At 35.2% G+C, this 22,475-nt stretch overlaps 4 protein-coding genes across 4 annotated transcripts in view; 3 read left to right on the top strand and 1 right to left on the bottom strand.

Annotated features, from left to right (window-relative positions):
- Nucleotides 1-22,475, bottom strand: part of LOC106138393 (EF-hand domain-containing protein 1) — a 33,277-nt gene that overhangs the window by 6,778 nt on the left and 4,024 nt on the right. Inside the window, exons 2-8 of the mRNA XM_060954498.1 lie at nucleotides 22,198-22,353; nucleotides 13,624-13,787; nucleotides 8,241-8,337; nucleotides 5,452-5,539; nucleotides 3,675-3,825; nucleotides 1,183-1,252; nucleotides 456-572 (exon numbers count right to left, since the gene is read on the bottom strand). Coding sequence (XP_060810481.1) covers nucleotides 456-572; nucleotides 1,183-1,252; nucleotides 3,675-3,825; nucleotides 5,452-5,539; nucleotides 8,241-8,337; nucleotides 13,624-13,787; nucleotides 22,198-22,353 — 843 coding nt within the window. The remainder of the gene's footprint in view (nucleotides 1-455; nucleotides 573-1,182; nucleotides 1,253-3,674; nucleotides 3,826-5,451; nucleotides 5,540-8,240; nucleotides 8,338-13,623; nucleotides 13,788-22,197; nucleotides 22,354-22,475) is intronic.
- Nucleotides 15,481-16,066, top strand: LOC106138410 (microsomal glutathione S-transferase 1-like). Its single transcript, XM_013339550.2, has one exon. The coding sequence runs from the start codon at nucleotides 15,564-15,566 to the stop codon at nucleotides 16,008-16,010; it is 447 nt and encodes a 148-aa protein (XP_013195004.2). The 5' UTR covers nucleotides 15,481-15,563; the 3' UTR covers nucleotides 16,011-16,066.
- Nucleotides 16,939-17,926, top strand: LOC106138411 (microsomal glutathione S-transferase 1-like). The gene has a single exon (XM_060954501.1). The coding sequence runs from the start codon at nucleotides 17,036-17,038 to the stop codon at nucleotides 17,480-17,482; it is 447 nt and encodes a 148-aa protein (XP_060810484.1). The 5' UTR covers nucleotides 16,939-17,035; the 3' UTR covers nucleotides 17,483-17,926.
- The window catches only part of LOC106138405 (uncharacterized), a 104,676-nt gene continuing 103,425 nt past the window's right edge, over nucleotides 21,225-22,475 (top strand). Inside the window, exon 1 of the mRNA XM_013339543.2 lies at nucleotides 21,225-21,370. The gene's annotated coding sequence lies outside the window, so the exon portion shown is untranslated. The remainder of the gene's footprint in view (nucleotides 21,371-22,475) is intronic.

The following is a 22,475-nucleotide window of genomic DNA, read 5'->3' as shown; positions in this document are numbered from 1 at the left end:
CTAACAGGAGTTATCTAAGCTAGGGTTTTTAGTTCATAGTTAAATTAAAGTATCAACTTAAGAATATTGCATCTTTAATAAATAAAAAGAAATATCATCTATGTATTAATGATAGTGGGCATATATATATGCAACTTAAAGTATTGGTAAAGCCATTATTACACTTTCTACTAAACATTAAGAAGCCGTAGCGGGGCCAATTTAAAATAAATTTATTGCACCTCCACAGTAAAAATTTCCTGCTTTAGCGACGGAGATTTTGCCTTCGCCATCAAATAATTTACATCATGATATCTAAATCCGTAGCCAGTCTCAATTAAACTTGCAGCGTCCACAAAGAGTTTGCAAAATGAAGTTGTCGGCATCTGACATTTGTATGTAATTGGCTCGAAAGTTTGGAGTTGTTAAGTAGTTATTACTATTGCGAATAGCTGATTTTTTATAAAGGTACATACCTTATTCGCATTGAGATTATACTTGATGACGTCTTTATGTGGTGGTTTCGGAACCAAACCGAAACAGGACTGCAACGAGTCTTCTGGCGTCCCAATGCCAATGTGTGGCGGGAAGCTCTGTAGGTAGGAATCACATATATATTTATCATCAAATTAGAAAAAGGGTGCAGACTAATAAATAACTTTGTCTTAATACATCGGCTCACAGAGATTCCTTTGATTTTGGCCAAAGCCCGAATGTTTTTTTTTAAATTCCTGGTCAGAATTTATCTAAAATATGATATTTTTTATTTATCTAAAAGAGATGATGATGATGATGGCGGTACAGATAATCTATACTAATATTATAAAGCTGAAGAGTTTGTTTGTTTGAACGCACTAATCTCAGGAACTACTGGTTCTATTTGAAAAATTATTTTGGCGTTGAATAGACCATTTATCGAGGAAGGCTTTAGGCTATATAATATCAAGCTGCAACTATGAGGAGCAAAGAAATAATGAAAAAAGGGGAAAACATCGGGAAAAATTATTCATCCTTATGCTTCAATGATGCCCAAAATAACTATCGAAGAAGTCGAAGAAGTCGTGGGCACAGCTAGTAAGATATAGTACCTTATAGATACTTTCGGTTATCAAAAATATATCTTTTTGTAATTTTTTATTTAGACCTTAGATTATAAAGAAAACAAATCACCCTGCATCAACATTAGCGCAGACGTGTTCTCACCTTGGGAAACTCCTTAGAAGTATCGTGACGAACTTGTATGCGAGGCGGCTGATCTATATTTAACATCGATCTGATGGACAAACATTGACAACGATTAGACACGAACACAATATAAAAGCTAATTGCTTTCAGCAAAGACGAACAATGGGGAGAAATCGCAAATGTCGATGGAATAAAACAGCAAAATACAGAGAGAAAACTACCGCTCAAATTTTGCATAGGCATTACATTGCGATTCAAATCTGTTCAGATACTTCGCCAGTCTGCTGTGTAATTGCTCAATTCTACTTAATTCGACTTTTGTAATTTAGTAGAATCGGGAGGCTGGTCGCGCTCTCCGAAATTTCCTGATTTACGGTCACTATAAATTTCAATAATTAAACAGTTTCACGAATGTGCCGTTTATTAAACTTTGATTAACGCGAAAGTTTATGGATTTTATGGATGGTTATTAAATAACAATGCTTTTTCTAATTTATTGTTATACGCAAAACCATTAGGTTTTACACATTGTTTGAATTCACACCATTTTGAAGAGGTGTAAAATTTACCCATTTACCCGGTAAATAGGTAGTATACCTACCTATCTTAAAAAGCCTTAAAATTCTACCTGTTACTAATAATGAGCAAAAACTACGAAAAACATGTTTATTTGTATATAATTTTTTTACCCTAATATTATTTTATTTTATTTTCAGTTCAGTTTTTATAACAGCTACGGAAATACATAACTAGTGGATAAGATACGGCCTGGTAACAGACGAACGGACATACGGAGGCTTAGTGAAGGGGTCGCGTTTTTACTTTTCAGGTACGGAACCCTAGAAATGATACAGATACAGACATTAATCATGAGAAAAGCTGTAACAAGTACGGTGTAATTTCTTGCCCATAATTATTAAGTGATTGTAGCACGAGATTCACATATAAACTGTTGTTACACATCAATCTTAAAACTATAGAAAGATTTTACTTTGCTTTTTTAAGAAAGTACCTATGTTCAACAAGCATGCAATAGTTATATACAAAATAGGAAATTTGCTATAAGATAAATACATATTTATATTGATTTAACAAGATTTTACACACAAATCATCTCTTTCGGTGTAAACGGTAATTATTTTTAATTCCCTCGCCGCGTCTCTCTTTCTCGAAACATACAACTTGGGGATTTTCAAGGCAAGATTGAATAGGCATTATTTGCGCTTGCGTGCACCATTAAGGACTCTTATTTACCACCAAGCAGATTGTACTCAAACTCACTCAAACCTTTCATTAATAAAATATCGCAGGACTCAAAAGTCACGTTTAGATTATTATGATGCTTAATGGAATATTAAATGCTCTTCAATTAACTACGTCGTACCCTAATCGTAGGTATCTCTTCTGCACAAGTAAGAATAAATTTCAAGAAAATGCACCCGGTGACGCTTATGTATACTTATAAATAATCCCATAGGTTTAAGTAATAGGTATAAGGTATCACAAATCACGGGCTGCAACGACCTCCGGCGATCAATCATCTGCTTAAGGGGTAGTAGGGAATAACACAACACGTATAGTAACTTTAGATAAGCATATTAAAAATTGTTATTAACTTTCTTATACTTTCAACTTTTTTGCGTGTGCTTTGAAAATATTATCCAAAAGCTTTTATATTTATTGACATGTTTATCTCTTCCGGGGTAGACAGATCCATCAGTGACAGTAACACGTCGCTATCAAAACGCCCGAGAGAAAAATCCCAAATTTAAATCTTAGTCTTAATTTATTCAGTAGATGTACTTTAATCCGCCGTAAAAAAAATCCGTAAATGAAAAACCGGAATTTCTTCAGCCGATTTCTTCGGATATATATATATATATTTTAACATCGTAGTAGCGAAGTCTCGAGCAAAACTAATGTTACTTATTCAGTTTAGATCTGAAAAAGTCTTTATATAACGAATTTAACTGAATTAACGACGTTCTTTTACAACGCAAAGAAATCTAATTACCTTTTACACACGTAAACTTTTATGTATGTGATAAGAAAACAAGAAAATGTAACCTGTTCCCCTTAAAACTTATAAATAAGAGCTCATAAGACTTAGGCTCAGCTGCTCTCTCCTTCGCTATTAGTGCAAATGTGCTTGTTGTGCGTATTCTAGTCGTCATATTAAATTAATGCCTATAATCGTTTATCATATAATCTTGAAAAAGGACATTTTCCTGAACTATAACAGTTTTTATTTTTATTTGGTCTAGTTTATTTTAAATGCAACTTTAGGTAGATACCTATTACCAGAATTTTTAAGATAAGCATCACCTGGATTTAACAAATTGTACGTGTAAGATTCAAAAGATTATATCAAATACATATTCGGAATACATTTTTCATCATAACGTGTATCAGAACAAACATAAAGTCAATCGCACTCAGTTACCTGGGTTTGTTTTATCAAGTTCCTAGATGAAACAAATTGTGTTAAAGAAGCTGATATATGTACTTACTTGTAGTATTTTCTGGTGAAAGGATCGCAGTCGAAAATGAGAAATCGACGACCGAGTACAAATATAGTTTGACCTACAATGAGGTCCATCGGTGCATAGTACTCCGTCACCTCAGTCTCAGTCGTCTCCAGAACCGTTGATGGAAATGAAACTGGGGAAAAAACAGTCAAAGTGACAACACAATTACTTATAACTGCATCACGCGAATTTTTCAGGAACTTAACCTTTGGAGTAAGTAGTATATACTTCTTAATATATAAATACAGAGGTTGACTTAGATTGGGAAAGAGTACTAATTAATATCTTGATACAGAAGTAAATCTCAGACTTACATACTTAAAACTCTGTAAAGATTAATTTGAAACCCTGTTAAGCGAATACATTTAAATGAATGTAGAATTGCAATCGACTGAATATGAATCATTTCGCATAATGAAATTCCGAGTGAATGTTAATTGCTCGCTACTTAAATTACCTCGGCGCAGAGTTATATTTTTCAACCGTTTATTTTCGTTGTAACAACGTTTTAGTTTATAGTCCTTTTCGTTTGTTAATATAACTATTTCAATTTTACGCTCCTGGTCTCAGAGAAACGTTCCTAAAAGGAATAACTTGTTTCCAGGTATTTAACTTTTCAAATTGCATTTCGATGTTCCACTTTGTCCAAGTTAACACGCTCAGTCGCATAGGATTATCCCCGGCTTCGTTCAAAAATGCTTCTAATTCGCGCTGCAGACTTTTCGCTCGATAATATTTTGGCGTGAATAAATAAGTTGCTCGCTTTATATTAATAGGCCGCTTTTAAGGAGATTAAGCTATGAAAGTTTGAGAAGTTGTCGGTCGCTTCAAGTCTCGAGATATTTGCTAAGAAGATTATGAATTATTGTAAGTAAGATGTCTTCGACCAGCTTTTTGTTATTCCGGTGGTGTTTATTAAGTACAGAGTTTATGTACTTATACTGAGATTATTTTTCTTTATATCTCAATTGTTTTCATTATTTTCTTTTGTATATACTCCACTGTATACAGTAACTAAGAACCAAAGTTAAAAGGCGGTTCAGTAAAACCAAGTAAAAGGTACGTACTTGCAGTATAGGTTGATTTGACTATCAGTCGAAGGAATGAAGGTTCTGAATTAATATTCATTTCACTATGTTACAGAATCAAATAATATTTTAAAAAATCGACTTATTTCCTTACTTATGATCTGAAGAAATAAAAATTAAAAGTGCCTCATGAATTGTAAGGTAACAATACAAAAAATCGGCAGACGTAAGCAATACAAAAAGACCTCCATATTCCACGAAAGCTCTTTATTCTGATTGAGCCATTATAACGAAAGGAATTCGATATTTTCGCCCTCTGCGAGTACATATCATTTTCACGTTCATTTTTTATCGGCATTTTCGCGGGGCTCAGAGACGCCATCGAAGGACCATTACGGCTTCTTGCAGCTTCCTAACGTCTCGGCATCTAGCGGATCGCGTGATCTCCTAATACATGAAAAGCGGGATCATTACCACATATATTACAGACACTTATTTTTTGTCTTACGATCGTAAATAACGTCATCGAAGTCTCATTGATTTATTTTATGTTAACTTCTTAGTTACTTCGATTGAAAATTAAAATCAATTTAGGAGTTGAGAGTAGAGATCTCTATCAGACATGCCGAAAAAGAGTTTCGGTATGTCAATTCTAATCGTTATAAAGACCTATGCTCTATAAAATTAAACTAAAACATCAGTTGTTTTTTTTTTTATATGTTTCAACTCACCTGGTTTTTCTTTCCATTTTTTTGGCAGCTTAGTTTTTTTGAGAAGTAACGGAAACGGATCTTTGCCTCCTCTAGGATCGTGTAGTTCCTACAAATAGAACAAAGCAAAGAAGATTAAAATGATTTGTAGTATTTTGAAACCATTTTTTGTTTCTTTATCATCTCTTTAATGCTCATAAACAGAAATATAACAAATTGCAAAACAGTCATTGGATTTAGAAGATTATGTATAATTGCGGACTTATCCCAATCGGAATTTCTTTCAGTCAAAAAGGAAAATCCATATACAAAAAGGCAGCGCGCATAAAAGCGCGCATTGAATATATATTTTTTTATTATTTGAATAGATAGATGTTGTCTGTATCTCTTTAATGAGGAAACGAGAGGAATTTGTAAAGTTGGTAGCAAGTGGAGATCAAAAGTCTGCTTATCCCTGCGGAAAACAGGCATAGATGAAAGTAGGTACACAATAGGTAATTATGTTTTTATATTAAGATGCTTAACTTCAATCAATTTATCAAATTTGAATCAATGTGTTCGTAACCTAATCTTATCATCGCAGAAAATCTGTGTCGTTTTCACAAGCTAGTATGTAATATATGTATATGGTATAATAATATGTATTTGATGAATAAAAATAGAGTCCAATCGTAGTTATTATAAGTCGACATAATATCATGTTTTTATTGGTGCCGTGTGGTTCCCGGCCCTAATAAAAAAAAGAATAGGACCACTCCATCTCGTTCCCATGGATGTTGTAAAAGGCGACTAAGGAATAAGCTTATAAACTTGGGATTCTTCTTTTAGGCGACAGACTAGCAACCTGTCACTATTTGAATCTCAATTCTATCATTAAGCCAATTAGCTCAATGTGGCCTATCAGTCATTTCAAGACTGTTGGCTCTGTCTACCCCGCAAGGGATATACACGTGATTATATGCATGTATGTACGCATAATATCTTTATTATCACTACTACTTTTAATATAATTATTATACATTTATTCAAATAAGAAATATTATCAATTTAGAAATATAAATTTATTTATATTTATTGATGAGGAGGGAGGGCTGGAGTGCCCTTAAAACATGCGTCATATATATTGGCACAAAGGAATTTTTATTGATACGGGTAATTCGAGCGGGGTTCTGTCCCAAAATTCCCAATAAATATTCATTGCCTTGATTTCAAGGACCTCGCGTGTTTTAATTAAATAAGGAATTTGCTGAAGTAGATTTTATTACGTAGGTACTTTAAGTTGAAATTGATACGCGGTGCGGTGGTTATCAAATACCTATGCACGAATCGTTTACATATACAATTAGATTCTGTCACTGAACTATTAATATTATAAACGTGAAAGTATGTTTGTGAGTTAGTTTGTTCTTCTTTCCCATGTAAACCACTAAACCAATTTGCATGAAATTTTGTGTGAAGTACGGAAAAGGATATCACGTGAGAGGAGCCGCGGGCGAAACCTTGTATATAATACACCTACTTACAGGAATATTTGCATAAACGATAAAATTCATTTTCGTAGTATCGACGTAGTCATGAAAAGAAAATATACGCAATACTAATTATTGATTTAAATTTTACAAAAAAAAATGTACAAAGAGCGGACTTAATGCCGGTTGGCATTCTTTTTTAGTCTACCAGCTGACCACTACTATCGGGATCTACCAACTGGAACAAGGCTCGAGTAATAATGAAAAAATATTTACTTGACTGCACGTGACTCCGACTTTAATTTGTTAACATTTTAAACAATAGCTCTACTTAAATCCCACGACGCCTCACTGTTATACTCGTAACTAGGAAAGCATAGTGATTAAACAAAAGGTCAACATCATTAGCTGGAGATTACATACGGTGAATGAGAAAATTAACTAGACACTGAAGCAAGTCCCTTTTATAAGGCTGGTTTCAGAGTCGCGCGTTTACTTTTGTAACGCGCCGGTCGTTAAACGCGTCGGTCATGAGACGCGCGCCGTCTGCTATCGCTGGGAAGCCGCCTACATGATTAGCCAAGTGTCAAACGCTCGAAAACGTTTCTATATATGAAGTTTAGATAACGCCTTTAATTAGGCTAATAATCAAAATCAGGCGTTTTATCAGCGTCGGCTATACTCATGTGGTTACAATTACACTTGTTTTACAGAACCGCAGCACAAACGCCCCGGTCGTGAGTCGCGCGCCGACGCCAGCGCTGTCAAAGCTGTGCTTTGAAACGCGGAACTCGTTTCACACCGCCCGCTGGTAAAGCCAGAGGCGCGTGTCGCCGGCATCACTCTGAAACCAGCCTCCTCCTGTTTTTGTCAGACTAGGAGCACTCGAGATAACGCACATTGGGGCTCCCTTTATTACAATAGTTTAATCAATTGCCTGCTATTTCGTAGATAAATGGCATGTCATATACACGGTATACGAGCAGGGTATGTGACCGAAACGTTTGTAACCGTAATAAATTTCCAATCGAGAATTCCAATTCAATAATTCAATAAATATATATAAAAAAAAAATGTCAACGAAAAATTTTCGGAACAAAAGATTACCGCACTGGTTTCACTAGGTTTGTAATCTTGCGTTATCTGACATAGTTTTAACTATTTAAATGTTATTTTAAAACTAGATATTTCAAATTTGTCATATAGGTTCGATATTTAGTGGTGCACTAAGAGAGGGATTTACCAGAACTCCCTTGGGAACTGGATATTCCATTTGATTTTATGAAAACAAAAATAATCGTAAAATACTCTTTAATTTATAATCGTAAAATACTTTCTCACCTTTATGGCGATTGTATCGTCTTGCAGGAAATACATCAACTTGTATTCTTGTAGTTCCCCATTCTCGGCATCACGGTTGTCCCACACCACGTTGAATCTAGACGAAAATTAATATTTATGATTGAAATAAATCAAATAAAGATATGACGTGTTGAATATAACATGAGAAGCTGTGAAAAATCCTGGAATGTTGACGACAGCTGTGAACTTGTATGATTTATCGACAAACTGAGACTGCGGTGCCGACCTTATTGTAATACATTAAACAACATATAATCACATCTATATCAATTGTGGGGTACATAGAGCCTAAAGTTATTAAAAGATTGAAAGACCACGTTTAGCTGTTTGGAATAATGATAGAACTGAAATTTAAATACTGACAGATTGCTAACCCATCGCCGATAAGCCTATCCCTTAGTCGCCTTTTACGACATCCATGGGAAAGAGATGTAGTGGTCCTATTCATTTACACGGCACTTGTTGTAATGGTCGGCAATGATGAGATTACAAATAAATATTGACGGTCGTCCTTCGACTAGTTATAAATAGTATAAATTAAAAAAATACTGTGCGATGTTTGTGATGCAACGCCGCACTGAACCTCTGTGTTTAGTGATATGAAATGTAATGGCTTAAGTTTGAAAAGTTGTGCTGAAAAAGGTTGGTAACCTTAAAGCAACAACAGGTAATCTTATAAAAATAAGTATATGTTGTATTGACTTAAGTAAAGTTTTGGTTAGCGGACAACATATAAATACCAATACTTTGGAGAAAATAAAAAGAAACTATAACAGAAGTTAATAAAATAAAGATAACTGAAAATAGACTATATGGCCACAAAAATTCCGGTCAAATGCGTGTCGGGCCCCGCGTATTGAAGATGCCGAAATCGATCCCTCAAACTTATAATATTTTTAACAGACCTATTCAACAATACCCTACAAAATGGGCTAGTGGAGAGAAAAAGAAATCTCTCACTTTATACATACCCATACCAAATTACAGCTTTTCTACTTATAGTCTCAGCTTAACAACGCGGATAGACAGACAGTCATAGCGAAACTATAAGGGTTTCTTGTGAACCCTAAAGAGGCAAAGACCGACGGGTGTGCCCAGGGAGGTCCGGACTGCGGTTGTTGCTGCCTGCGGCATTGTCCCATTTACGATTACCACAAACTGATTGTCCCGGGAGAGTTGAAAAAACTTTTTGGAAACTCAAACATTGATTTATATTTAAATATTAATTATAAATCAATCATACAAAACAAATGTGCTAACTTTAACCTAACCTTTAATATAATAGTATATTTTCTATGTGGAGTATATATTAGGAGAAGTTCGTAGCACTACGACGTAGCTATGCTACGTAGAATAAAAATTACCTACGTTACAAAAATTGTCTTTTATAGAATAGAAACAAAAGGGATTATTTCTTAGGATTTGATGGAAAATTCTTAAGATGTCCCAAAAAGAGCTTGTAAATTAATATTAATACGGCATTTTTCACACTATGTATAGCTTTTCACTTTTTAGTTTAATTGTGTCTAGTTTCTTTCTATGATAATAAAGAAGAATGGAGTGCAACTATACTTAGATGATATACGAGAACTGACTCGCCAGCGAGGATTTTTAACGTGTGGCAAGACCCTCGTGGAACCTTCCTCCTCGTCTGCCCGCCCAGCCTCATAAGGGACTCGAACCCACAAAAACCACACGGTGTGGGAATGACCCTTTTTGAGTTATGTTCTTTTATATTGATGCTGACTTATACTCTTATTGGGACTAAAACCCGTTGTATCTGTATAATCCAAACCAACTACCAAAGGTAAGAAACCCCTCAGGGCGGCAGTTGTGCTTCGTAATTGACTTTTCTACTTCTAGATCATGGACATAGCGAAATTACAGTTCTTCCCTAGGGAGGCGGCATATTACACGTTCGTAACGTTTATTCACTAGTTTTTTGTACCTTTATAAATCTAAACAATCATTTTTTATTAAATAACTTCGTTTATGAGTCATAAAACGGGTAAGGACCGCGAGGAGAAATACAAGGACGTTAAACAACTGCTTACAAAAATTATATCCAGTTTATGGATGTTTTGGGTAGATATTTCTTTTTCAATCTCAAAAGTTTTTAATTAAACTCGGTAAAACAATTCGGATTACATAAAAAAAAATATCGGGAGAAGATTTTGATGTACAGTCACTCAGCTACCATTTACTGGGATATTAGTATCGTTCATTAATTCATGATCAATATCTACATATTATTAAGTACAGTCCTCCTTTTATAATAAAATAAATATACGTACAGCTCCTTCGTGATCTAAAAACCGTAGCGTGCACTAGAGAATAATAAAAGCAATTTCATACTTTATTCTTGGTCATTTGCCATGTGTTGGCAATTTCTAGACTTGTCGCTAAAGCCTCAAAGCACGAGATTATTTGTCAGTTAAGCACGACTCGTGATGTGGTGCCATCTGGTCTGAGATAGCGTGCCAGGCCTGTTGGTTAGCGGTCTAACAAATCTAGGCTAATGTGCTAGTAATACTGTATCGCGGCGGAGACTGCATGTAAAATCTATTTTATAAGTAAGATAAAGTTGACTTAACTATAAACGCACACCTAAACAAAACGGATCTCGGAATAAAATTGGCATAGCGTTACATATTAAATGAAGATATAGCATCTTTTAGAGATTTTACGGCAAATTGTAACAAAACGAAGCTCCAGATTCAAATTAGTATCTGAGGTTAGGGTCTGTTCGCAGCATGTGTACTATGCAGTGCATAGACTTTATACAATGTAAACACAAATACAATACTCAAAGTAAATAAGTTCTTAATTAAGAAAAGTATGTGCATACGTGCTCAATCCCAGAGTCTGAAGGTACTGCTAGCTCCAACGTGCCAGTGTTTAACATTTAAGAATAGGTGAGGGTGGCGTTACCATAAAACATGGACAACGTAGAAGTAAAACATATCTTATTTATTTTCTAGGAACTTACTTGGTGCCACCCTATTATCACGAATGAAAAGATTATTAAGTTATATAAACGTAAAAAACTGGCGATCGAATCATTTATTTGTCATCTTTTCTCTCTCAACAAAATATGCGTGTACAGGCGACCCTTCGCCGTTGTGCTTCGAGGTATGGGGTCTGCCTTTCGACATTTTTCTTTCCACTTTGTTCGATCAACTGGCATCTACGGGCTATGCATGCACACCTTAATTATACAATATCGATTTCGCACGTTAACGTTACGACAAGAAACCGTTACTTTTTTGAAGCTTCCTCTCTATACTCTCTACAATTTGTTAAGAATGGGGTGGCAAAGGTCGAAGGAGGAACAGTTTATGGATACGATGGCACCGTTATCAACATACGTTTTACTAAATTATGTGAGAATAGCTTTCCTCGGTTTTCTGCTGAAAATTATGGTTATTGGACCTATGTAGGTCGTATGTACGTATACTCGCGGGGTCGACCAGCTTCAGGCTGTTAAGCTCAGAAGTCATTTTTATCATGTTAAAAATTGAACAAACTCACTGTTTCAGATTGTGCGATTGCTACAAGTATATTAGGTCGGTTCATTAAGTGGACTACTGTTTCATATAAAGCCAGTGATTTATAAAGCATTCATGTGCCAAAGCCTACACCGAATATGTTCTCCTAATAATATTTTATTCTAAAAGCTGCACCAATATTTCATTTTTCCCTTGATGTCAAGCCTGCTATAAACTACGCAGGGATGGTATTGATTTGGGTTATGTAGACGGGATCCTAGTTGACCAGATTGTAAACCTAATGGAGTGATATGGAGATTTCAGCTTGTTGTTTATATTTTTTTATCAAGTAGAAAATTTAACCGAATGCGATACATTATTTGAAGCATTTCTTAATGCTATCATGCCTAATGTACCTCTTTTATGGAGCACAGCATCGAGAAAAGTGTAACTGTTGTTAAATATGGGTACGAGCGTTTTTCCCCTGAAGGTAGGTTCTTTAAATACAAACTCTGCTCCCTACCTTAAGAACCCTTAGGTCGAAAGCACACCACCACAGGCGTGTCTACCCTTAGCAGCCACGTTGAGACTATGCATAAGCAAGAATAGCACACATCGCCGGCATATTTTATTATCTACTTCATTCGAATTAACACTAACTAAAAGCATAACCCGCGACTTTATGTCACCTGTTCCGTTATTTTAGCATGAAGTAAAATCAATAAATTGACTGCCTCTGTAGCGCAGCGGTAGTGCGCTTGCCTGTGACACCAGAGGTCCCGGGTTCGAATCCCGGTCAGGGCATGATGAGAAAAGAACTTTTTCTGATTGGCCTGGGTCTTGGATGTTTATTTATATAAGTATTTATTATTATATTATAAAAATATAGTATCGTTGAGTTAGTATCTCGTAACACAAGTCTCGAACTTACTTCGAGGCTAACTCAATCTGTGTAATTTGTCCCGTATATATTTATTTATTTATTTATTTAATAAATATTGCGGTTAACAATGACACCATGCGGTTTTTTTGTGTGCGAATCCGATATAACCTTTCCATGACTACGCATTAAATGCAGGTCTTTTCACTCATTAAGGTTCTATTTGTATAAGTTGTACATTCTCCCATATTAAGTTACGTACGTAATCTGAGTAAGTTTATGAAAAATTTGCACAAAGACATAGTTATATAAATGATAAGGACGATAATATTGCCTGCTATGTAAAAGATAAAGATAAATCCTTTTGAATTTGTTGCGTAACAAAATAAGTAACCAAGTCATTATGAACTCGTTAAAGTAACTAAGTGATTACTATGAAAATAAATCATATAAGTAGTCGATATAAATTCAATTGCGTCTCCGTCTTGTTCGCGTAAGCGAGTTCAACCAAGAACAGACTGCGCGGAGAAGACAATGGAGTTTCTTCAATGTCTCTCCAGGGAGGCGGCGTTAGTTGGCAGCGGCGCGGTCTCTGATTAGGTTTGAGGAACACTAGCGATTTAATTATCCGCGATTTAGTGGCGTGCTGTCTAAGTAGAATCCCTGACTGTGGCAAGTCCGCTGCCAGATAACAATGTTATTATGCAATTCACTTTTGCATATTGCACATGTTTGGCTCTTGGAGCAAATTTATCTATATGTTTCAGCATGTATTAATATATACCAAATTGTATAAAGAGCATGGGGCGGACTGAACAACTACCAATAAGAAAGTGGTATATATGATATTACCTAAATTATACCATAATTATTATGCCTCGGCTTTCACACGACTGTACTTAAGTAAGTACATACCTATAGGACAACTGGACGTCTTATGTTTATGGTTAAACATTAAAAAATCATAGTTACTTTTTTGAATATTATGACTTACGCTAAAACCTTCCCATCATATTCCAGAAAGCGGCGTAACGGATCACCATGTGCTTGTGCCTTTTTGGGCGGTTGCACAGATTTCCAGCGCTCCTTCTGCGCATACGCATCGATTGGCAAGTCTTCTGGTTTTGATAATTCTATACCTTGTGATTCCAACCATTCCTGAAATGGAAATTAATCTTAAATCGACTCAAACATTGGCTGTGATACTCATTAAACTCTCCTTTTAAATTTCCTTAAATATTGGATTTGCATAAAACTGAATTACATCCTTAAGAGTTCATAATTATCTCATCATCATAAATAAGCAATATTTAACTAAACTGTGAATACTTATATAATTTTAAAAACGAAGTATGAAATTAACATTGAAACAAGGGCTCACAATATATCAAATTATTCAGAGATATAATAGCGATTAATTATGGGTACACCTACGTAAGTACACATGGTATAGATTTTTAAATGCCATGTAAAACATGGAAATACACTTTTAGTTACGTGGGGATGGATACCAGACAGACAGCTGTATGATATTCAAATAAATGGTTTTAAAATGTATTCCATATGTTATTACGTGTACCTTCAATGGAACCCTATCTCTAAATATTTTGAATACCTGTGTGCTCAATAAAATATACTTCAAAAAGGTTGTGTACTCGCCTTACCAATTCTCCACCCATAGAACAAGAATAACGTTGCTACTATTTATGTTAGCGTACGAGATACATGCGTGTTTATAAATGGAAGCATGTATCGCGATATATTCGAGGTAGCGATGAGAGCAAGTCTGCACGTCGTCATGTTGCCATGTTTCAGCAGCAAGGCGCACTTCTTGTATACAATGACGGGGCAACCTTCGGCTCGTCTTACAAGCGATAGTCTAGGGGCTAAGATAGTGGCGTATATGGTTTTTAATTTCACGCAAAAACGAGGTTTATATGTTACCTACAAAAAGTTAGATAAAAAAAGTTGCACAAACCTTGAATTGCTACCAAGACTATGTATTAAATAAGCAAAACAATATTATGAGGTGTTAATGAATCTTGAAACTCTCGTTTGGTTACATATGTTGAACCAATTATACTAGCTTAACTCGTACTAGATACGCACCCTTGAACTATCTTTTCTCAGTTATACCAATTAATATACATATTTTACTTGGAGCTGGTGGTAAATGGCAATAAGAGAGAGATAGATAAGAATGCCTGTAGATAAATTGATAAATGCTAAACTTTAAACGAAACTTTGATGAGTATAACAAAAGCCATGTTTTAATCTTGCTCCTGGACTAAAATGGGACAGATTGTAAATTGTATGTAGTGCTTGCCTTTGGGTCCAACACAAATAGCTTATGTAACTATGTTATATTTAAAGCCCAAATTGCGCCTCGTGAAAGACGAAAGAGGAATTGGGCCTTATTTAAAAAAAATAGATACGAAGTACTAAGTTATTTGGAGTTGGGTTTTCATGACGACAAATTATTTCGCCGCCAGTTACTACATATTTTTGTTATGAATATGGGTTCTTGAGAGTACTATTATATTCATTGTGTTATATCATGGAATTATATTGATAAAATTTTGAATCCCTCTTTGAGATCTTTGTGATGAGGTGTGTGTGACTGTAGGTTTATAATCACATAAATCAAGTATAAAATATTGAATTTTGAATTAAGAAATGCGTGTGAGCAGACTTAAAACATTCTTTCAATGAACAATTTCATGGCAATTATGTTCGTTGTCATAAAAGCGTCAAAATTACCAACCTTAGCACTGTTCGTCGTCCAATAAATGACAATGTATTATCTATTAAAACAACTTACTGACCCAGCGTTGCCGCCTCCAATACAACTCGTCGATATAACTGTGCATTCACTTTAGTACACGCCAGGTGGACGGACCATCGCAACGTTGCGTGACTTCAACCATCCTCAAAATGGCACCAATAACTTTCGATAATCCTGCCGTACAGGCGTATATCCTATACTCGGCTATATTAGCAGTGAAGCTGCTTGCTCTCGGACCTATCACCGGATTCACAAGAATGGCTAAAGGTACTTTCGCTAGCCCTGAAGATGCCAAACTTTTGAAAGGCAAAGTGAAGACTGACGAGACTGTAGAGCGAATTCGGCGCGCCCATCTCAACGATCTGGAGAACATTCCCGCGTTTTGGATCCTAGGAGTGTTGTACCTCACCACGGGACCTAATGTTGTCTGGGCGAGCTTGCTGTTCAAGATGTATACGGCAGCCCGCGTGTCTCATACCATCTTCTACACAATAATTGCAGCCCAGCCATTTAGAGGCCTTTCGTGGATGATCGCCTTTGTGATCATGTTATACATGGCTGTACATGTAATATTACAAAATATAACAGCATTGTAATTACTTTTTCTTTATCTGTATTTTTGATAAGAGAAATAAAACTTTTGATATAAAAATGGTTTGATTAATTCATCAATAACAATTGTAACAGCATTCCAACATTCACGACCTAAAACTGGTTATTTCTATGTTTAGTATTGTGTTGGTCTTAATATCGAAATAGCCATTAATAATATAAAAATTTAATAATGTGTTTCTAGCTTTCCATTTAAGGAAATAAAATACTGACAGGTTCTGTAACCATACTGTCAGACCAATCAAATGATAAGCCAGATTATTCTGAAAGTACCAAAATTGAATTTATATTCATCTGCATGGACGTCGTAATGGTAAATGTAGTGTAGATAAATGGTAAATGTAGTGTAGATCAGTCAATAGCATGCTGCTATTGACTGATCTACACGCAATCTATTAATAACCGATATAACATCAAGTATCGATGAGTTAAACATTTTGTCAGCATGACTCGAAGTCAAAGATAATTAAACTAACCTACCTACTCATAATCAGTCAACAATATCCACTGATGATATGATGCAAATGACAATACACAAAGATATGACAATAAGCAAGGTTAAAATTCAATTGCTGCCGATGAAGTCGTTATCATAATAGACATAAAGTTGTTTATATAATAAACAGGCTCATATCTGTATTGTACATCAATGTCCCGTTCCGTTTTGCGCTGAGAATAGAAGTGTCGTTAAATCTTTTATAAATCTCGAGAGAGAACCTACACTGATGATAGTCAATGATATAAAGTCTAAGCGCTTTGTTTTAGTTTAAAATTTTAAGAGAAAACATCACAGCACCCCGTCTTTACTTATCAATATATTGAGGACAAGAGTGTATTTAAGCGAATTGTACCGTGTATCGTTGAATCGAAACGAAACAAACGCTCTAAATTATTACGTAATCACACGCATGCCGCGGCAACTCTACAGAGAACACTAGTGTGAGCCGAGGTTTGATACAGCTGTGTCGCGCTGTTGCAAAAAATAAACCGGTTACTTGAAAAAATAAACATGGTATCAATAAGCGATCCCGCCGTGCAATCGTACGCGTTGTATTCAACTATACTAGCACTGAAAATGCTCGGTATGGCCATTTTAACGGGAAAAACGCGATATGGTAAGAATGTATTCGCTAATGAAGAAGATGCAAAGGCATCAAAGGGTAAAGTTAGATACGACGACCCCGATGTGGAGAGAGTGCGGCGAGCGCACCTCAATGATTTGGAGAATATTCCGGCTTTCTGGATTTTGGGTGCATTGTACCTGACGACGGGACCTGCGGCCTCGACGGCAGCCAACCTGTTCCGGGCATACACCGCCGGTCGTCTTATACACACGTTTGTGTATGCAGTGAAGCCTATGCCTCAGCCATCACGAGCGATCGCTTTTGCTGTCCCTCTGTTTATAATGTTCTATATGGGTTATAAAGTTGCAACGTTTTATGCGTCAGCTCTATAAAATAAGTAAGGTATCTGATATCACAAATAATAGAACAAATGCACTTGATGAAGTCAATGTTGCAACTGCTGTTTTTTTTATCATGAGCCATGCATTTAATAGGTAGATTCAACATGTTTGTAATGGCTTTGATATTGTAGCATTTACATATTTATGTGAAAATTCTCTTATCATATTTTGGTACCTACGTAGATTTTTATAAATGTTACAGTTATTGCAGCTATAACGTATATGAATGATTTGTCAATATTGATAATTGTTATAGTAGCGGTGACGGTGTTATTTAGATTATTGAAGAACTTATGGATTTCATAAGTTCGTTTTATGGATGCACTGATAAAGAACTGATTTTTTACGTTTTTAAAGAAGAACTTGTTAATATATTTGGCTATGGAAATTGTAATTAATTTATAATGAATGATAAAATAAAACGATGACGTTTAATTAGTATTTGATTTATACCGGAAACATGCTGGAAATTAAAAAAATCAGAAAAAGGTTAACTTGACACTGCAAAAGCATAATTATGCTCGAAAAGATCTTTATTTTTTAAATGTCTATAACATTTTGACCGCTGGACCGATTTTCTATAAAATGTGGATTTCATCATATTAAGTAGGTACTTCACTTCCATTAACCATTTATAGGATAATACTACACAGGATCACCTGACATTAAACCTCACATCCCACTCCCTGGCTACGCGAGGCTTCACCTTTGGCTTTCCTGAGGTCGTAATGAAAACTTGTCTGGGCTCCCATCAGAATAACGGCAGATGCCTTGATGGGGAAAGGTAAATAGGTCCAGGTGGTTACTTGTTAGTTATTTTTATAGTTTTCACACGTAAATAAAAGCACTACCAATAATATTGATTTATCAATATTTGATTAGACAATATATTATAACCCGGTTTTAGAAGGTGTCAAATATTTATTTTGAACTCACATTTCATTTTACCTACCCCTACAATCGACGAGCAAACCTGCTCCCATTTCATTAGTAAGAGATAAGTCGAAAATAATTGGGTGCAAAGGTCATAAAGGGTGTGTGTTAGTTTACGACTGGCTAGTACGGCTATAACGCAGAGTTATTAGGGTTCCCTTCCAACCAGTTATGTAACATTCGTTAGGTAACATAACTCTTGCATTATTTACAGAAGTTTCATGAATTTCCATAAAAAATAACGACTTGGAGATGGCATCAAAATGGAAAACAGTTGTGCCAATCTAACAACAACAAAAAAAACAAAAATTAGAATTTGGAACCATAAATAAATAATCCATTTCCGATACTTTTCTGACTGAATGTATATCTTAGCATTTAGAAAATATACCTTACGTCGGCTTGGGCCAAGGAAATACGAACGAGAGCAAGCACTGCAGGCCAATTCTGCTATTTGTTAACCGAAACAGTTCGGCTGCGTTTCGTCTTGGTTACAGTTGCGTTTATATTGTCAAACGGTATTCCAGTAACTTTACGTTGATAGCTGAAACGCAAATGAAACGGAAGCGGTTAGTGATTTGCTGCCGGTGCAAAACCGTAACTTTGGACAATTCAACCAATGCAGAACCGTTGCGTTTCGGCCGGACCAACTGTCAAAATCTTATCAGAATACGAAATAATAGCCGAACGGCAAACGGAAGGTTACGTGTCCTTTAGCAGAATACTACAACCGAACCGTTTCGGCTGCGTAACCAATGCGTTACGGCTTCGTTTTGACAAATTGTTAGTAGAATACCAAAAGTTGTCATCAATGCGTTTCAGATCCGCTTCGGATTAAAATAAAATAGCAGAATTGACATGCTGGTCAAAAGATAGTACTAAGTTTTGAAAATTGAAGAGAAATCATTTAACGTAAACCCACCATAATGTGAATATTAGAAATATGTAAGTTGTAAGTAATATATGTTTAAAAATGTATGTATGAATACCTATGTTAGGAAGTAAGTATATTCACATGAATATAAGTAGTTTTTGCAACAAACTATGAACTGGACCAAAATTACATAAAACTGTGTTATCACGTCTTTGGAGAGATTTTTCATCAAAATATGAATACATATTATTTATATCTTGATGTCAATAACATAACTAAAAGCTGTAATTAAATTGAATTACGTAATTAAACCGAGAATAATGTTCATTTACATAAATAATAGATATACATTTTCTATACGCAGACCAGAGTGGTATAGTCCGACTAGTGTTCCTGAAGCTATAAACACATTTCTTTAAGCCGGCGACCTCCGTCTCGGATTTATTCTAAAAGCCATTCGGAGGTTTACGGCCGTCATTCGTTTCGCATTATTGCTCTGTTATTGCACAGGAACCGCCTTTTGAATTTTAACATCAATAGGTTATGGCTTCAATACAGAAAGCGTTAATACACTATTACTTATATAAAATTGGAAACGAAGTCCTTTACTGAGTTGTGATTTGGAAAAAAGGAGTTTTTAATTTATCGATGAGGTGACTTTTATATTCACGGCATAGCAAAAATATCTACTTAATCAGATTTAATGAAATTCAGCATTTGTATGTGATCAGAAATAACCACGGGAGCGATGTTCCGAGCAAAATCTAGTTGCTCATATATGTATCTACCGAAATAACAACTGGTCCCTGTTGCCTTGGTTGCTCGCCTCCTGTCTGATCCACTTAGCTAACTTAATAAAAATTGGTGATAAAAATAAATAATTACCTAAGTACCAGTTTTAGTGCTATCATAAGCGAAATATACAAGTTTAGTTATAATTCTGTCTAGTTTATCAAGACCCTATGTACTTTGTCGAATCTTCGCGATGATTAATTTCTAACATGCGCCTTTAACGGATATCTGCATAATCTACGAAGAGAGAAATATATATTATATCACATCCTTGATGACGTAACTGAGACTCAAAAATTGTTTGTCTAAAACTTTTCCCAAGTGTTCCCATTCGTTGACTTTTACAATGTGTCGAAACAGAAGCAGCTGGCGTATACTTTGACCATCCCCCACACACAGAAATATTGAAGCAATTGATAAAGTAAAATATGTAGTTAAAACCAAATATTAGGATAAAATCGACATAACTTTACATACATAGTACCTAAGTTGGTTCAACGATGTTAAATAATGGCGTAACATAACGGTGTCTGTCACCTGTCTCTGGTTGATTGATTGATTGGTGGCAAGACTAGATTTTAAGCAACTTCTGTGTTGTGCCGTGTAGTTCCCGGCACCAATACAAAAAAGACTAGGGCTACTCCATCTTTTTCCCATGGATGTAAAAGGCGACTAAGGGAAAGGCTTACAAACTTGGGATTCTTTTTTTAGACGATTGGCTAGCAACCTGTAAGTGTTTTAATCTCTTCTATCATTAAGCCAAATAGCTGAATGTGGCCTATTATCTTTTCAAGACTGTTGGCTCTGTCTACTCCACAAGGGATTTAGACGTAACCATATGTATGTATGTATGTCTGTTGTGAAATAAGAATTGACTAGCTTACAAAAAACTAATAGGAAATAGACAGAAAACCGATAGTATATACATATACTTATATTATGTATAAATTCCCTAATACCTTTACTATGGTAAGTAGATTATATTCCAAGAATCGGAATTTTTTATTTTTAGTATAAACAGGTTTAAAATGTTATAGCTATCAGTAAAACTTATATTCTTTAATAATATGAAAAACAAATAATAAATATAAATGCTAAGAACTTTATTCTAGGTATTTTATAATAAACTTTTACAAGAGAACCGGTGATACCGTTACATATAAAAAATCTGCAGTCTCCGTCTCCAGAATGGGACATTTGAATAATCCCGGCGTTCGCTCAGTCTGACCGACGCGCGCCGTACCACGTGCTTACAACATTCACTGTTTCCAGATTATAAGGTAAGAAATCTATATTCTATACTAGTTTTTAATCTTGAAACATGTATTTATTCCCACAAAAGTATGTTGAAATTTTACAGAACATATTGTAAAGATTTAGTTGCTTTTATGTAGTATCGTAATTTAAGTATGTAATTTGTATTCCGATGTTTGAGCACTGCCTTGTTTTTATTTCGCTATTGGGACAGATGGTCTTCACCTTGAACGTTGACATGCCTGTGATATTTCTGTACATTCTTAAACAAACGCTGTGATGCTTTACAAGTAGATAAAAGTGTTCTTTATTCAGTGATCTTAAGTTGCATTTTTGTAAAAAGATAATTTTGAAACACATGTATTCAATTAGGTATATCATAATAGATAGATATTTGCATTCAATGAACCTACTTACTTACTTTTAATTAGTTAGGTAGTGGTCGGGGCGCCAATAGTAATTATATTCAGACTTAAGTCATATAATTGTAAAATTTAAAATATCCTTAAAATATTTACACAAACTATGTAAATAAACATAACTACGAGTAAATTGGTTGCATTTTATCGTATTAGCTTAGTTGCCTTAGAGTCTTGTTACATTTGTCTTTGTCTACCGCGTATGTAATAAAACGTGATATGTTTGTGTGTAGGTATATTTTAGCGGTTTGTCGACTGTATAAATTACTCTGCAATTCGAAATCGCATGTTTTCGTTGCTACGTTTTTCGTGGTGTAATTCGTTGTTAAGTGATTCGTGAGTACCTAAACTTATGGGAACGTGGTATTCGGCACTTTTCGTGGCCCAGACATCACACTCATGAAATTTAAGTATTTAATGATTATTATGCTTACCTTCGTATAAAGATCACAGCTTACAGTATGGAAAACTTTGCCGAATATGCATATATCTTTGCCGACGTCCAAATCCTTCCAATGCCAATACTCGCCTAGATCGTTCTTCGGTATTTTGCCTCGCTTCACCATCCGCCCTTGCCATAGTCCAGAATTCTGCAAATAATCAATTATCAATCATCATTTAAAAGACTTAATGCATAATTACAAGTATGTTGAAAACTTATATTGAAAAGAAAACAGACAATAATGAAAATATCTAAATGTTTTCCATTTAC

The sequence above is a fragment of the Amyelois transitella genome, chromosome 4, assembly GCF_032362555.1.
Source record: "Amyelois transitella isolate CPQ chromosome 4, ilAmyTran1.1, whole genome shotgun sequence".
NCBI classification, from domain to species: domain Eukaryota; kingdom Metazoa; phylum Arthropoda; class Insecta; order Lepidoptera; family Pyralidae; genus Amyelois; species Amyelois transitella.
Note: the sequence above shows the minus strand (reverse complement) of the source record. Positions and strands in the feature narration are given on the sequence as shown.

What these genes read in the sequence shown, in the direction of transcription:
- LOC106138410 (XM_013339550.2), top strand. Translation starts at nt 15,564, where the DNA reads ATGGCACCAATAACTTTCGATAATCCTGCCGTACAGGCGTATATCCTA.
- LOC106138411 (XM_060954501.1), top strand. Translation starts at nt 17,036, where the DNA reads ATGGTATCAATAAGCGATCCCGCCGTGCAATCGTACGCGTTGTATTCA.